We start from the raw sequence: 18718 nt of genomic DNA, 5'->3' as shown, positions 1-18718 counted from the left end.
AACAGTGGGAAAAATATGATAGAAATAATACTTGCACTAATTCAGACCTCTTCCTCCAGGGGCACACCCTGTGTAATTATAGACTCTGGCTTCCTCAAAACGTTTTGCATTACCTACTGAATATTGGTGGTGAGTTCTGAAAAACCGCCCACCTAGCACCACTAAATCCAACTGCCATGGCAAACGTTATTCCTTTGCAACCCACAAACAATTATTTACATTTCTATTCATATTGTCACTATCGTTTGCAGGCAATATTGAATTAAAACAAGGTCCTCCTTTTTCTACTAATTTCCATACCGGAGAATAAGTTACTTTCAAATTTGTCACACAACAAGCACCATGCCTTTACTTCATCTAGTTTGGTCAGTATGGCTATGCATATTAATATGATCTATGGCCTAAAGCCATCATTCTTATTAAAACATGGCTGACTATGTTCACTAATTTGGATGTTATCCAATGTTTGAAGAGGAGATTGTCCAGGCACTCAACAATGAAGCTAAACAACCAATGTGTGTCGGACCAATTGCTATTATAGGTTCTACATTCTGTTCTCTACTCCACTTTCGGTGTTTACTTTGGTTTTCATACTGCACTAATCCCTCTGGATTATCCATTATACACAATGGGTACAGTGCCCAGGGCCTACAAAAAAGTGTTAGGCCCCCCAAAAAATCTCAGATGACTCAAAAATGAGAAAAGAAAATTGCTAAATTAAACTTTATACTTTGCTTTAATTAAATAACATTACAATACGTTTTTATTATAATAATATATATACAAATGTTGATATTGGCACAACCAGACTAAAACCCCCAACAATTGTTACAGGCAAAACTCCAGGCCAGGCTAATGGAACCAACCCCCACTAATATTTGTGTACAATGTAATTGTGCGCTTAATGTGTAATGAATTAAATCTGATTAAGATGAATTTCCTTTTTGACACACAGATATACAGTTAAAGTGTTTTGTATACAGTATGTGTTTTACAATCCACCAGCAAAATCACACATTTACTTAGGTGGTCTGTCTGACAAATCAGACTGCCATTAACTGCTCTGCCACTGTGGTGGTAAAAATGTAATTTATCTGTCTTACATGAAACAGTAATCTTTCTGTTAACTATAATTTCTAATAACTTGTCATGGTGTGTCCCACCGAATATTAGCACATGAATTGCTAGAGATAATGACTTTGAAACAGAGTGGATGTTTAATTATTGATAAAGTCCATGGTTTTGCAGTTTGCACACGTGCTGCCATGCTTGCTCACCGTCTTTGTATGCTAAATGTCTTAAAATTGGTACTGTGCATCTAGAATGAATCAGTTATGTATTTAAAGACAGATGGGGAGCTGTGTTGGTCCTTTCTTCCATGTAGTAACAAAGGGGGGAGAGGGAGTATGAGGTATTATACCTTTTATTGGACCAACAAGTAGTTGAAATGTTACATGTTTTCAAATCAGTTTACCTGTATGTATGTATGTACAGTATGTATTTATGTATGTATGTATGTACAGTATGTATGTATGTACAGTATGTCTGTATGTACGTACACTGTTTGTTTTGTATATGTGCATACGTTTATATTTGTGTGTGTGTGTGTGTGTGTGTGTGTGTGTGTGTGTGTGTGTGTATGTATGGTGTATATTTGAATGCATACAGTATGTGTGTACACAAGCAAATATGCACTATTCCCTGATAACATTCTTTACATAGTTAACCAAACATAATATACTTACAGTGGTTTCTATATAGATAGATATTTTCCACATTCCCTGTCTTGCCTCACTCCACTTTTCCTCACCTCCCCTTACATAGGCATAGGCCGCCTTTGCATTTCAAAAAAAGAAAAGCCTACTGTTAATTTTCACACCAGCTACCTGTTTCTACCTAATCTTATTTTATATTTCCTGTCTACATCATCATAACCAGATGTCCCTGTATATTATATTGTTTCTGTATTTCGGCCATACTCGATGAAGAACCCTGAGATGTTTGAAAGCTTGTAACATATTGACTACTTGTTTGTCCAATAAAAGGTAAACAGAAAAGAAATCTGCATGCAGTTGGAAGCTGCAGATTGTAAACTCTGCTCAAGCTGAGGAGGGAATCTAATCCAAACAATTGCTAGAGGAGGGTGGTGCTCACAGGGAGTGTACACATAGTGAATATAAAGAAAGAAAGAAAGAATCCCTTTAGTGTGGCACTGGAGAGGTTCACCCTAATTAAAACTTAAATTTTATTATACCTGATTAAAATAAATTGTTTGGAATAACCACATACATAAAACAAACATACAATGATATTAAAAGACGGAGAGGTGTGATAGGGTGTTTAGTGGAGGTATAATTATATATAAATACCTCTCTAATTAATACTTAGTGGACCCTATAGTAAGGGTGATCGCTATACTGGATATGTATATGTATATATCAGACCCCTAGCCAAAAGCAATGGAAGGAGGCAAAGGCAGATGAATATGCTTAGCTGTTGGATGTGAGACTGAGTATATTGCTGGCTGAGTTGAAGCAGCCACTACTCACTGCACATGGTGTCATTAAATATACTATTGTAAGCTTTATTTTGACAGGTCTAGTATGAGGCCAGCCACATTCACTGCCCCCGATGAAGCCAGTTACGGTGAAACGTACGTAGGGTACGTCTGACGTCACCGTCACGTGATGTCGGCTCATCGGTGAGGTGTGTGTGATATACTGTCTGAGTGCTTCGTAGACTGCGTTCGTGGGCAGCAAGAGCACTCAGACCCTAGGGTTGATCTACTATATATCTGCAGTGAATGTGGCTGGCCTCATACTAGACCTGTCAAAATAAAGCTTACAATAGTATATTTAATGACACCATGTGCAGTGAGTAGTGGCTGCTTCAACTCAGCCAGCAATATACTCAGTCTCACATCCAACAGCTAAGCATATTCATCTGCCTTTGCCTCCTTCCATTGCTTTTGGCTAGGGGTCTGATATATACCTATACATATCCAGTATAGCGATCACCCTTACTATAGGGTCCACTAAGTATTAATTAGAGAGGTATTTATATATAATTATACCTCCACTAAACACCCTATCACACCTCTCCGTCTTTTAATATCATTGTATGTTTGTTTTATGTATGTGGTTATTCCAAACAATTTATTTTAATCAGGTATAATAAAATTTAAGTTTTAATTAGGGTGAACCTCTCCAGTGCCACACTAAAGGGATTCTTTCTTTCTTTATATCCAATAAAAGGTATCATATCACCTACTCCCTCTCCCACCTTTGTCATTTATGTATTTTATATATATATATATATATATATATATATATATATATATATATATATATATATATATATATATATATATATATGTAGAGGTATCAGTACCGTGTTAGCCGAGCTTCAATAATCAAAAAATAAATAGATGATACCGTTCTGTGGCTAACGAAATGCTTTTATTTGTGCGAGCTACAAACTCTCACATTTCCACACCCACCCACACCATTTATATCCACTCCCACTCCACACACACCTTGTGTAAAGCACTGTATATACTGTGGGCTCTCCATTCATTTTTATTCACACTGATACACATACACACTCTTTCTTCACTTGCTTTCAGTAACCTTTTGACACCTCTAGCCATAAAACACATCTACACCGGGGGAAGGAACAGCACAGATAACATTCCAATAAACACTGTTTTTAAGTATACCGTTTGCTTATTCATTGTAACATCGCCGGAAGAAGAGATCAGTGTATCTCGAAAGCTCGCACAAATAAAAGCATTTCGTTAGCCACAGAACGGTATCATCTATTTATTTTTTGATTATATATATATATATATATATATATATATATATGTAGAGGTATCAGTACCGTGTTAGCCGAGCTTCAATAATCAAAAAATAAATAGATGATACCGTTCTGTGGCTAACGAAATGCTTTTATTTGTGCGAGCTTTCGAGATACACTGATCTCTTCTTCCGGCGATGTTACAATGAATGAAGCAAGGATAACTTAAAAACAGTGTCTCTTGGAATGTTATCTGGAATGTATATATATATATATTTCTTCCAAATCTCTCATCTGTCCTTGTAAGCATTCAGGGAGAAAAACACTACAACATTTTCTAGTGCCAAAGAGGTTAGGTGTAGGCCTAACAGTTTACTTCTGCAGTTCATTAACAAATCTAAATCATAAAAACATGATTGATTCCTGGTTTTTTTTGTACCTGTCTTCTCTGTGTGCTGATTTGCATGTCATTACCCAGAATCCCTGGCTGTAGAGAAGCACTGTATGCTAAGAGATAATGGTGAAAAGCAGTGTTGCAGACTGCTCACAGGTGATATTTTTATTTGCTGTTTCAGGGAGCAAGAGTTCAGAACACAGCCAAGAATCTTGGAGTGAGAGACCGAACTCCACCATCTGCTCCAAGGTATGTGACCGCGAAATCACCTCATGTTTAAAGGTGCAAATCTGAAAATAAATAAAGGCAGAGGGAATCAAAACAAAAATAATCTGATTCAATGTTTTCTTCTTATTTGTGGAAAGTTCTCTTTAGAAACCATATGAAACGCAATCAAGAAATAATCAATTGAATACTTCATATGAAAAAAAAATGTTTTAACTCAAATCAAATCAAATCAAATCAGCTTTATTGGCATGACGAAAGAACATTTCAGTATTGCCAAAGCGTGAATAATAGGGGGTGGGGGACAATAATTACACGAATACTAGGGGTAGGGTATAATGATTGCCGGGTATATGGGTAACAGTAACTGCACTACAATCTTGTCTCTAGTGTTACAGCACAAAAAGATGATTGAAAGGCAACATCAATAAAAATGTGTCTTTTTCTTTCACTTGACTGATACAGATTCCACATTTTAAACACTAGGCAATTAGCCAACAAAGTCCCAGGGCTATTGTTCTGTAAAGTAGTGTCAACCATCACAGGAGAAAGGGTTTATTGTATCTGAAGACTTAATATAAGCCAAACAAAGTAATAAAACAGTAGGGAAAGTCAGCAGGAATTTGCACTTTATGTAGAAATGTGTGAGCAGTTGAAAGAAGGATGTTCTAATTTTACTTTCTACTGTATCATTAGGATGACTTCATCCAGAGTATCATGTCCTGTTCTACTTTAAAATGCATTAAAAAATAAGGGGATGTTTCGGGTTTCGCTACAAAAGGGTCAAGATAATTCCCTAACAAATGTGTAGCCCTGGAAATGTGATAAAATAAGTCATATTTGTTATCTAGAGATGTGTGAATGTCTTTAAAGTAGTTTGGCGGTTGTACTGCTCTTTTATCTTAAATTTGACTTTTTGTTTTGACAAATATCTGCACAATACTGTATGTGTACATTTTTAAACATTTTATTGAAAAAAAAAAAAAAACAATAGCGGCATTGCTAAATGTCATTAAATGCTAAGAGCATTTTGCTAAATGGCAGTATACAGAGGGTCATGAGACCTAAATATTGACTTTTTTAATATAGCAAATTTTGCCATGAACTTGTGGGAACTCTTCGTGCATCTCTTTTTCTAGCCCCTGCACTGAGAGATGAGCCTCCACACAGTGCACTGAGCGATGGGCCTCCACACAGTGCACTGAGAGATGAGCCTCCACACAGTGCACTGAGATGAGCCTCCACACAGTGCACTGAGTGATGAGCTTCCACACAGTGCACTGAGAGATGAGCCTCCACACAGTGCACTGAGATGAGCCTCCACACAGTGTACTGAGAGATGAGCCTCCACACAGTGCACTGAGCGATGAGCCTCCACACAGTGCACTGAGAGATGAGCCTCCACATAGTGCACTCAGAGATGAGCCGCCACACAGTGCACTGAAATAGTTACATGCAGTTTTTCATGCATTTGTATTTTGATTTATGCAGCACATACAGTACCTTGCATGTAGAGTTTTACAGCCATGCAGGACATAGGGCCATATTACTAAACAGGGATAAGCCAAAAGGCTCCCCCCCTCCCCCCCCACTTACTTGAATATACTATAAGGTGTCTTATGGTACAGCATCGCTTTGTAAATAGTGTAGGGACATATGTTGCAAAACATGAATAATACCTAAAACTACTGTAAATGTAAATATTGAGGGGGGATTCCTGGCAGGAAGGGCTCACCGTTGGACTGAATAACATACAACATTTACAGTACTGCCGCAACTATTGCATTCATAAAGCGTTTATAGTATATTTATTTTAACTCTAAACAACAGTTTAAATGGTAGAACTATGGGGTAGATCCTCAGAAGGCCGCTAAATGAGGGCAAATAACGTTGCATTACCTAATTACGTTACAGACGTTATTGATCCTTAATTTAACAGGGAGCCTTAAAGCTAATCATATGCATAAGTAAGATCCGTTAGCAAAACACCATCCTTACTTACGTTACCTGTAGGAATGGGGATGATCCTAGTGTGGAGACTCGTTTTCCAATACACTGCACATGTGCATTGGTCAAACTTACAGCGTGTTAATGGCAGCATTAATAACAGAGAATCTCATGTGCGTTACCAAAAGTTAATGCAAAGCTTGTTAGAATAGTGAGGCATTTATCATTTTTACACATTATATTTCTCAATTATATGGTATGTAATGTCTATAAAGTAGGGATGTACAATCATGTATAGCCATACATACAGTAGCTCAACAATATTAATTTATATTGTTCAGATAAGCATGGATATACATTATTATACACGCATACTTTATACAGTCATTATTACATTATATACCATATTAGTTCACGCAAACATATCACTGTAATCACTCAAAACCATAATATAGTTTATGATGTATTTCAGACATTTATATAATCCATAATATATATCTTTTTATGACACATGAAATTTTTTTTTTATAATGAAAGGGTTAAGTCCTATACTCATTACAGTACATTGCTTTTAGGCTATTCCAATAAATAACACAATGATAATCAGTGTCTAAATGGGAGTAAGGGCAGCTTTTGGAAGGTGCTAAATATTGTAGTGTTTTTATAACATGAACGGAGGTCTGAGGATCTCCGCTGTTAGGTGAACTGCTCATTACCATATGATTTGCACATGAGTAAGCCTAAAATGTAAGGCTCCATTATTTAATGAAAATACCAGGACTTTATTTAAGGAAAATACCAGGACGGTAAAAAATGAGCGACCTTCTGAGGATCCACCCCTATGTTCTTCATATCTGCCATATATGATCAGACAAGAAAAAGAGAAATTCTATAAATGATGCAAAAAAAAAAAACCCAACCCTTTTACTATGAATGAGGTTGAGGACGAGAGATCCAGTTAAACTCTAGTCAATTAAATTGATTACATTTAACTTGTATTTGATTGTTGCAATAAAATATCTAAAGAAAGAAAACATCAGTGCTCCATATTGGCAATGATGATAAAAAATAGATGCAATAAACTTTAAAATGTGTCTTAAAAGTACTGTATCTGTGTCAATTCTCTTCTAAGCTATCACGAGCAGGGCCCTCAGCACTGTTTGTATCGGTGTGTGCAAGTTTGTCCTTATTTGTATGTACCCCCATTGTTACATAGTTACATACTGTAGTTACATAGTAGATGAGCTTGAAAAAAAGACATGCGTCCATCAAGTTCAACCTATGCTAAATTTAGACAACAGATACTTTATCCTATATTTATACTTACTTATTGATCCAGAGGAAGGCAAACAAAAAACCCAATTGTTATTTCATCCAATGATATCTCATAAGGGGAAAAATAAATTCCTTCCTGACTCCAAGAATTGGCAATCAGATTACTCCCTGGATCAACATCCTTCCCATGTTTACTTATTTGGTATATCCCTGTATATATTTCCTTTCTAAAAGATGTCCAACCTTTTTTTGAACAAATCTATTGTATCTGCCATCACAGTCTCCATGGGTAATGAATTCCACATTTTAACTGCCCTTACTGTAAAGAACCCTTTCCTTTGTTGCTGGTGAAATTTCCTTTCCTCCAACTTCAAGGGATGACCCAGAGTCCTTTATACTGCCCTTGGGATGAATAGTTATTTTGAAAGCTCTTTGTACTATCCCTGAATATATTTGTATATAGTTATCATATCCCCTCTTACCCGCCTCTTTTCTAATGTAAATAAACCTAATTTAGCTAGCCTCTCATCATAAGTTAGATTGTCCATCCCCTTTATTAATTTGGTGGCTCTTCTCTGCCCTCTCTCTAGTTCCATAATGTCTTCCAAGGAGTGGTGCCCAAAATTGTTCTCCATATTCAAGGTGTGGTCTTACTAATGCTTTAGAAAGGGGCATAATTATGTTACTTCCCTTCCATCCATTGCCCGTTTAATGCAAGATAAGATCTTGTTTGCCTTTGCAGCTACTGCATGACTTTGGGTGCTATTGATATCACTGTTAACAGAACTTGAATATTTGCTATTACTTCTATATTGTTTGATATTACCAAATCCAGTATTGCCCCTCTCCTGGTTGGTTCCTCAATAAATTGTCTTTAAGCGCCCCTAAAAACCTGTTTCCTTTTGTTGTAATGCTAATCTCATTGCCCCAGTCTATGTCTGGATAATTAAAATCACCCATTTTGCAAACATGACCTATTTTTGATGCCTTCTCCATTTGCAAAAGTATTTTTCCTCAATCTCACCAATATTTGGTGGTTTATAGAATATCACTACAAACATTTTCTTTATACTTTTACCTCCACTGCTAATTTCAATCCACAAGGTCACTACATTTTCATCATTCCCTTTATAAATATCTTCCTTATAATAGGTTTATGATCCGGTTTAACATATAAACATAGACCACCTCCTCTTCTATTTGCCCGATCCTTCCAAAAAATGGAATAACCCTCTAAATTAACTGCCCAGTCATGAGTTTCATCCCACCATGTTTCAGTAATGCCTATGTTATCATACTGCTCCTTTGCAGCTATTAATTCAAGCTCCTCCATTTTATCTGTCAGACATCTTGCATTAGCAAGCATGCATTTAAGTTTTTTTTCAGCCTGTACTATTATCTTATCTGCTCCTTCCTTTCTGCGCCCACTTAGTTTAGTCTTCAGAAGTTTTCTAGTATTATCTGTGTTTACTATGGGTGTCTCACTGCTTGTCAATTTCGCACTTGCCCCCATTCTACCTCTATAACCCCTTGTTTCCTCATCTATTCTATTTAGTTAGTTATCTGTTTCATTCCCCTCCCCCTTCCATCCTAGTTTAAACTCTCCATCCATTGTACCGTGCTGCAGAATCTGGTGACACACACATTGTGCTTTTCGCCATCAAATAGGCTTCTTCATTGCCAATAAGGAGCACAGATGATGTTTTCTTTCTTTATATATACAAATAAAAGTTACATTTTAATAATTTAATTGCCAAGGGTTTAACTTGATCTCTCCTGCCCAAGCTTGTGCACAAAAAAATAAGTTTTTCTTCCCATAAGTGTGCATGATCAATAGAATGTCTCTTTTTTTTTCTTGTCTGATTATCCATTGGTATAGATCAGGAGTGCGCAAACTATGGGGTTCAATATTTTTTTGGGGGGGGCACGGTGGTTTCAGAGGTCCCGCTGTCTCCCCAATGCATTTAAATTAAATGCCGGGGGGGGGGCGCGGGGGGGCGTGAGGCCTCTGTAACTATCTTACCTTCTCTACGATGGCTTCAGCAACGCGGCATCAAATGACCCTGCAGTGTCGTTTGACGCCAGATACCATGTGGGGGGGGGGACGACGACAAACGTTTGCACACCTCTGGTATAGATCCTAGGTAGCGCTACCCCATAAGTGTGTGTGTGTATATATATATATATATATATATATATATATATATAGCACAAAAAAGACAAAAAATAAAAAATAAAAAGACAAAAAAATAACAAAAAATAATGAAGCAGCGCCTCTAATAAATCCTAAACAAAGCTGAAGAAGAATGAACCTGTAGATACACCCAATGGGGTGATAAGAAGAAAGCTAATTAAAAAATGAACCCAATTTTTCAAAGATAAAAATGTGATAGCAATCAACAACAATTATTGAAAAAAACATAATACTAATAAAAACTGTAAATAGAAAATAGTTGTGGTACTTTTGTGAGTGGGCATTTGTTGATTTTAATGTTCTATAAACCCTTGTTATTATGTTAATGCACTAGGTGTGCGCCTGTTTTCTTTTTTTTCTCTTTTCATATATATATATATATAGCCTCACCTTATAGGTAGCGCGAGATTGCTATTTTGTGTTAAGTTTAAAAGTTTAATATCTGCCATAGCCTGAAGCAGCAGTGTTTTGGTTACTTATTTTGCTTTTTAGTGTAATTGATCTGTAAAGCTCATGTATTTGCTGTATGTCTTCCACTAGATTGTACAAGCTGTGTCAGCCGCCACCAGGTGATGGAGAAGCATAAAGACATCTGCCCAACAAGCAATCAGATAACTGGATATTGGGAAAGAAAACACAAAGCATTACTGCTTCTGTAATGTTTGCTCAGAAAATTGACTCACACTCAGGTTAAACAGTTACAGTATCTGCCCCGTCCCATGGACACTGGACATCTCAAGACACAATGTAATTTTGAACATGAACTTTATAGAACTCTACAAGCAAATTGCATATTTTGTGGACTCATATACAGGAACTAGAGTGTATTAAGCACTTAGACATTGGCCAGTCAAATATTCACAAAGGACATCGAATATATGAAAAGTGAGGAACATGGTGGGAGTAAATTAACACATAGAAAACCATATTTAGCTCTATTTCTTTGTATTTTTAACCCATTGTATGATCAGATATGCATATTGCTCACCGTTGGAATGGAATGGAAAAAGCTTTTATATCTATACTTATTATCAATAAACTCTACCATACATACTATAACTACAGTAAATCATTTCCCCTCACCGCTTCACGTGGAAGGGAAGGACAAAGTGGAAAAAAAATCAGTGTACATCTTGGTCATTGTTCTTCAAGAACAAGAAAACATTTTATGAAGCGAGAAAGAATAACAGCATTCTGTAATGAAGCAGCAAATTTGTGATGAAAGATATTGCACACATTTGGAAAGATGAAACTTTAGGTGCTATTTTACATTGATTTACTTTTGGTTGCTGGAAATGTATAACATTATACACTTCACCTACTAACCAGATCACAGAGAATGGTCAGAAATGGACTTTACTTTTTCACTGATGCAAAAATATAATCACATTCAGTAGAAAGAATATAACATTGTATGTAATTAGGATAAGTTACGCATTTACTGTTTTGAAATGGAAAGTCCAATTAAAAGGAAGCCTAACTTTTGTCTCCCAATATACTCTAAAAATATACTCAAGAAATCTTTGCTCCATTTTTGCCCCTCTGCGCATCAGATTGCCATTTGGGGAGTGTCTATTATAGGAGTAATCTGGATTATATATAATAAGATGCATCGTATCTTGCACCTTTTCTTCTCCCAGTTTCCCTTTCATTTGTGCCATCAAATCTGCCAGGTCAGAAGAGAGGTTAATCAGCTTCACAAACAAGTGTCTTATATATGGTGCAACAGAGGGGAACTGCTGAGCCAAAACACATTGGGGTCCTTGAATCAAGGGAAAAGTTGGGCTATTCTGGAGCACCAAATCTGCACTAGATGTATCAAAGGAATAAATCATTTTGAAAACATGTTTTTATGTTATGCAATAAAGCAGGGGTGGCCAATTCCAGTCTTGTCATTGACTGAGCCACTGATTGAGCCACCTGTGCTGAAGCAGGGATATTCTTAAAATTTGACCTGCTGGTGGCCCTTGAGGGCTGAAGTTGACCACGCCTGTACATAAGTCTCTCAGTTGCAAAACCAGTCCAAAAGAATGCGCGAGATTCATCGAAGGGAAAATTCTAAAGCCCAAATCCACAAAACGGTGCATGCCTTTATGCCCATTCCTATGAACAGGGGCAAAGGTGGGTTAAAGCTTAGCACTCTCTTCTAGATCTGGGCCTACATGATTTTATAGAGTTACTTTGATAAACATGGTGCTTTTCATGGAGCCATGAAAATGTAGTAAAGAGACCCCAGTTGGTTTTGCCCCACATTTGTACTACATTTCCTTGAATCACAACCTTCATTTTCTTTGTGCTGATGCATCTGCCTCTTAAAGTGTAAGGAGGGGTCTTATTGCCGGGTAATTTGTTGCACACTACTTGAGGATGTAAGTGAACAGATGTTATCTATAATCCCATGATATATTTACAATAAATCTTTGTAAACGGTGCCTGGTAAAGTAGGTGTGATATACTTTATCCCTCCAGTTTGATATTAAACACATGCAGCTATACAGTATGTTATACTAATTTATATGGAACCATAGGTCACATTCAATTATTGGTGTACCATGTAATGGCAAATAAGTCTCATTTTGGTTAGCTGCCTTTAAAGCAGCTGTTTTTATTTCTGACATCTGATTCTTCATTCAGGAGATATACGCATTTGACATCTTAAGTGCCCTGGAGGTTTAAACAGGGCTCTCCCCAGAGCCGAATACAATGTAAAGGTTGCTCTGGTGATCTCAGAAACTAGAGGTTTGTAACTGAAAAAGAAAAGGTCCTGCTCACTGGGCAAGATGCTAACATTTTAAACTCATATACAGTAGGCTTCTGGGGGGTGGGTCGCTGCTTCAAACATCACACCCCAAAATGATGCCAAAAACAAGTACATGCAAATGAGCACAGAATGTCACTTTTAGCTTCTAATCTATTGTAACATAGATTCCTTTAAAACGTATACCTGCCACATTACACAGCTGTTCAGCATAGCCAATAAACCTACACACGCCCAGCTGTTTTGACCAATTGGGTCTCATCAGATGGTTATACTGGCTTTGCCATATCAAGCTGGCATATAGTAGGTTTCAACCACACATTAAATAAGTAACAGAGGGTAAAAAAGGGACAGAAACCCTCCACCGTACAGTTTACAGCAACTAAAAATATAAATTGTGAGCACATTCTATGCTCTCATATCTATTAGCATACAGTGCTTCCCCTGCAGCCAGGGATTCTGGGAAATGACATACGTACAAATGAGCACAGTCACCTTTTGCTGCTAATCCATTTTAACATGGAGCTCCTATAGGGCTCCATGCTTAATTGGATTAGAAGCAAAAGGTGACTCTGTGCTCATTTGCATGTCTTAACTATGAAATTGAGGGTAAGGGAAGCACTCTGAACACGAGTCTGTTAGTTTTTGTGTATGAATGTATTTTTTTTATCTTGCCTTTACAGAAAAGTTTGGTGAGAAGCATTTTATAATGGAATACATAAAACTGATGTCACTGCCATTTTGTCCCCTGACTTGGTGTGATCGTCTCTATCAATCTGTATAAAATGCAAGACACTTACTGAGGCACCTTCAAGACACTTACTGAGGCACCTTCAAGACACTTACTGTAATTACCCAGCTGCAAACAACATATGTTTCTGCTGTCAATCTAAATTTACTTTTTGGTAGCTCGATGACCTAGCAGAACTATACTGTATATACGAAGTGCCAAGATACATAGATGGGATTTATTAAATGTTGCCGCAGACTTGCACTGATGCAAAAAAAGTCATGGTATATAAATAAAACAAAAGGATGTGGAGGGCATAATGAGTTATGCTCTCCCAAATAATTCACTTTGTTGCACACCACCCTGATAAAACATAACGTTTATTAGGCGATTTGAAACGTGTCACTGGCGTTTTGTAATTACAACGTGTGGGAGTAGGGTATGTAGGCACATGGAACTGTACAGGGTCTCATTGAAACGCAAGGTAATAAGTGATGGTTATTACCACTGTTGAGCTGAAAGTGATATAATCATTCTTTGTAGGAATTTATGAGTTCCACAATTAAGGCTATAGAGTTGTAAATGGAGATAGCAAATGGTCAGTGAGAGGACTGAGGCTGAGTATTGAATAAATATACTGGTGCTACTGTGGAGTAGTAAAGAAATGGTTAAGAATGCTTCATGTAGCATCTAGAATAGAGCTATATTAATACTAACCACAGTGTAGTTACCTGCAGTATGTTAACAAGCAAGATTATAAAGCCTGTAATGTACAGTATGACTATGCACGAAACACAAATTCACGCATATGTATCACACTACATGGAGACTATATAGCTACAGTGTGTACCCCTGCAGGGTCTGCGCGGGATGTAAGTAGCTGGACAAACAGCATCCGTTTTACAAACAGACCTCTGGGATTGTGCGTGGTGCGTGGTGCGTGGTGCGTGGTGCGTGGTGCGTGGGGGATCAAACACACCCTCTGAGTCCGGAATATTAACGGAGACAGTCAGACGCTCAAACAGAAAATGAATACCAGGGCTGAGGAGAGAGCTGCTCTATCCACTTGCTGACTGAAATAACCCACTTGTTAAGCCCTACAGGCTACAGTTCTCAGTTTAGCCCGCCAAGTACTGTACCACTACTGCAGAACCCATGTCGCCGTCTACCGACGTCACGCTACGTAGCCGTCTGTCCAGCTACTGACATCGTGCACACACATTCAGACATTTCTATTAAGGATGATTATATCTCAGCTCAATAGTTGTAATAACCATAACTTATTACCTTAAGCTTCATTGAGACCCTGTACAGTTCCATGTGCCTACATGCCCTGCTCCCATACTTTTTAATTACTGTTTATATTAAAGACCAGTGATGCACGTTTTATTTTGCCTAATAAATGTTATGTTTTATTAGTGTGGTGTGAAACTAAGTGAATTATTTGGTAAGCATAACTCCTTATGCCCTCCGCTTCCTTTTGTTATACACTAACAATTCACAGCTGTGCACCCACCAATATACTGTATATCACTAGTATTGTGCACAGACACAACCAAGGTCTGTTTAGTGCTGCATCGCAGTTGATCATCAACTCCCTCTTCCTTTATCCTTATATAAATAAAACACCTATTAATTCAATGTTGAAAATCCAATCTTGGAATGGCTTTATAATACCTGGTACCTGGTTCTGAGTATCTACTATACTTATTAGTGCAGTGCTTTAGTGCTTTTGTGCTTTTGTGCTGTACTGTTACATGTGCAGCGTAGTTTCCCCCACCCTATGGAGATATGGCGGCTACTAAGTGTGTGGTGCTTTACCTGCGGCTCACAGGAGGCCTGAACCTCCGCTGCTGGGAGCCCGGGGTGTACCTGGATCGTCTGGTGACAGCGCCTCCACCTGTGAGGGATCCTGACAGCGCCGGATAACCCCGTCACTGGACCCAATGCAATAAGTACACACAGCATATGTAATAACAGGTTTACTGACATGCAAATGATAATACCACAATTCGTATACCTAGGCCTTACCCACACACTTATATACCACTGTCCATCCACTTAGTCCACACCCCGGTGAGAGTGTCCCCAAATGTACAGAGGTGCCATTGGCACCTACCCAACCTGGTGACCACAGTAGCCAACCCACCCGGAAGTCTGTGACAGTGCTGCCCACAGTGTAAAAGTTGGTGCACTTTGTGGGTGGTGGTATACCTGCTAGGTGCTCCAACACCCGGTAGCGCCAACAGAAGATAGGGTGTCCGTCCGGTCCCATGCCCTTGCTGTCAGCGATGAGTCCGCCTCCATGAGGGGTGGTATCCAGCTTCTCTAATGCGCACGCGTGCCTCTTTGTAATGGCCACCGCGATCCTGCCGGTCCTGCGCATGTGCAAACTCCACTGCACATGCGTGCGCATAAGCAACATGGCAGTGCCCTGCAAAGGGAGCTGCCGGGAGCCTTCGGTGACTCCGTCACCTCCCTGACTGCCGCAACGCTTCCCCGCGCCTCAGCGGAGGTAAGCGGGACTGCACACAAGGGGGAAACCCAAGGGGAAGAGGGGGGACCAGGGGAGCCCAGGCTATACATGTGATATATTCAACTTATTTTAAATCATTAACTGTCAGTTTCAGTGATTGATATAAGCAAATCCCTGTTATAATACCTACAGCTAACTATTTTACCACGGGAATCACTGTCATCTCAATGTAGTGTTTTTCTCACTTTTTTACCTTCATCCCTTTTTCCTTCTAGGATATGACTTATATATGCAGCTTTTTCTTTTCCACTCACTCTACCATCATTTTACTCTCCAGGTTACAAAATACAGATTCACATGGAATGCCAAGTACTGTAGCCACAATCCATATACACTGCCACACTCAGATGTAATCCTATGTGTGGATATCATCCTTTAAAAACATGATTTCTTTACATAACCTAATGTAGGTCTTTGGAGGTAAATAACCTAGATCTAAGCATGTATTGTAAATCCGAACACTGGTGTATATACATACTGTACAGTAATTAGTGAACATAGAATATATCATGTAAGTAAATGTATTGATTGTATAATATTTCAGGCTGGTGAGTAAGCTGTAGTCTTTGCCATTGTTTTATTATATGAGGTTAGTGCCTCCATATGTTATGCTGTGTAGTAGTACACTAATTACCCACAATTCGCAGACCAAACCATTTGAGCTCTTGGAAAACTAAACGTACAAAAGCTGTCTGATATAGCTTATGTTTGAAAAATAAAATTGTTGCTCATTTTAAGTAGTGACATAACACTCTGAGCTTTCAACTTCCTAAAAGTTATTTTTTTAGTGAACAAAATAGAAAGATAGATATATATTATTGACATATTAATACAGTGGTTCATTTCACTGCTCAGTCCCAAACCCCAGTAAGTGAAAAGATAAACTTTTATGTTATAATTGCTGGGTACAAATATTTCTGTTATAAGATTTGACTAAAGAACAATAAGGTTTACAGAATGTATAACACATTTCAGATCCAAAATTTCAAACATAGAAATACCCCTAGGGATTAATTTATTCTGTTGCTTACAGTATTTCTGGAAGTAGAAGGCTTCCTGATGAAAGGCATTGTCAGTAGAGCAATGCAGATGTCAAGATTTATAAAAAAAAAAAAAAAAAAAAAGTTTTTAACCCTCATTGAAATTCAAAATGCCGTCCTCTTGCTGGTTGGTGATAATGATGACATTGTGAGGTAGCACCATTTGACCCCTCTGTCACTTATTGACCCCTCTGGCAATGAAGTTTCTATTGGTAATTTTTTCCCAGCCTAAGAAATATAGATGTAACGGGTATTCCACCCCACCCAATCTCATATACTGTATAGTGTGGGTGAGTAGAACATGTGGTGTTACCGGTGTGGTGCGTATACCTGCAGGCTCACAGGAAGTCTGAGCCTCCGCTAATGAGAGCCTGGGGTGAATCCTCTGGAACGTTTCTTGTTTCAGCGCCTCCACCTATGTAGGATTCTAGGGAAGTGTAGAATGACCCTACATTGGAACCCAATCAGAAACTACACACACAGTGCTATTATAATAACTAATGGCTTTACTAATATGCATGGAGAATATCATCACATTTACATAACCTCATAACCTGTGTCCCTCTCACGAGGAGACACTACCCGTGACGTCTCGCAGGACGTTTCCCCAACACTAGGTGATCCCACCCAGTGTCCAGTGAAACCCCCACACCCAATGTCCCGTACTCCTACGGAGATAGTCAATGTGTGACTGCGCAGTCACTAAAACCTCTAGGCCTGTTGGTGCACATGTGTTGGTATAATACCTGCCCAGCACTCCGGTGCTCGGGTCCGCAACAGTCTTCTCAAAGGATCAGTCGGGCGATGCCTCCTTCTGATCCTCCACTGCACTCCTTGTACGTGGACCGCTCGAGCGGTCCCACTCCGGAACAGTCTCTGTGGACCCCAACGTGGGTCCAACCGCTTCACGGGAACAACGATACTTCTCTGTGTCCCTACCTACATAAGGGGCACGTGCTGCACTATAGGCCGTCCCTATAATACAGCAACCTATGGTGGCTTGGGATACTCCTATGGGCCTAAGGGGTCAGGACCTGTCCCACTCCCCTAACTACCCACATCCCTAAGCCTCACTAACTCTAACAGCCAACGTGCTGCTAAACAAGGTGCCTGCCTGTCAGACCTCACAGCAATGCCCGCTGTGACTCTGACAGTGCAGCACTCTAAACTAGGGCGCGTCCCTCTCTAGGATCTCCCTAACCAATTACCCACTAGTAACTGACTTCTAACTACTGGAGTGACAGGGTCCCTTACTCTAAGGCAATCCCTGGCAACACTCCTATCTTAGGGTAACATCAGAGCTATCTTGGACCAAGGGGGTGCTGGCCCAATAAAGGGGAGTCCCTCTCTCCTGTACCCTACCTCCTTCCCTTGTCTGCCTCCTTGCTCTGCTTCTTCCTGACTGACTACGCAGCTCTCTGCCCGCGAAATGTATCCTTTTCCCAGGAGCTCCCTAAGCCCTATTGGCTCCCTGGTGTCACATGGGGCATACAGAGGCTCATGGGATATGTAGTCCCAGCTCAGAGCCTTCCCTGGTAGGCTAGGGGTTCGCGGGCTTTCCTTACCTTCCACTGCACGTGCGCAAGCTTTCCCGGGCTTTCTCTCTTCTCCCTGAGCTGTCCCTATGCTCACGCGAGCTATCCCTAGCTCTGGGGCTTTCCCTGCGCCTATGCGTCCACTGCGCATGCGCGAGACGGTCCTCAATGGCGGCGCCCTGCTCTGCGGCCGCAGGGACCTTAGAGATGCGATCGCGGCCTTAGCAATGGCCCGATCGCGTCCCCGGCAACCGGCCGCAGGCAGGAGAAGCCGCGCTGCTCCCTG

General features: G+C 39.4%; 1 protein-coding gene across 2 annotated transcripts in view; it reads left to right on the top strand.

Moving 5' to 3' along the window:
• PREX2 (phosphatidylinositol-3,4,5-trisphosphate dependent Rac exchange factor 2) overlaps positions 1–12261 on the top strand; it is a 330482-nt gene extending 318221 nt beyond the window's left edge. For both annotated transcript variants that reach the window (XM_075583773.1, XM_075583771.1), the window contains exons 39-40: positions 4374–4441; positions 10374–12261. In XM_075583773.1, the coding sequence (XP_075439888.1) occupies positions 4374–4441; positions 10374–10419 (114 nt within the window). In that variant the 3' untranslated portion in view covers positions 10420–12261. The remainder of the gene's footprint in view (positions 1–4373; positions 4442–10373) is intronic.
• The last annotated feature ends 6457 nt before the right edge of the window (positions 12262–18718 follow it).

Source organism: Ascaphus truei, chromosome 2, assembly GCF_040206685.1.
Source record: "Ascaphus truei isolate aAscTru1 chromosome 2, aAscTru1.hap1, whole genome shotgun sequence".
Taxonomy (NCBI): Eukaryota; Metazoa; Chordata; class Amphibia; order Anura; family Ascaphidae; genus Ascaphus; species Ascaphus truei.
The sequence above is the reverse complement of the archived record's forward strand: the minus strand, read 5'-3'. Positions and strand labels throughout refer to the sequence as shown.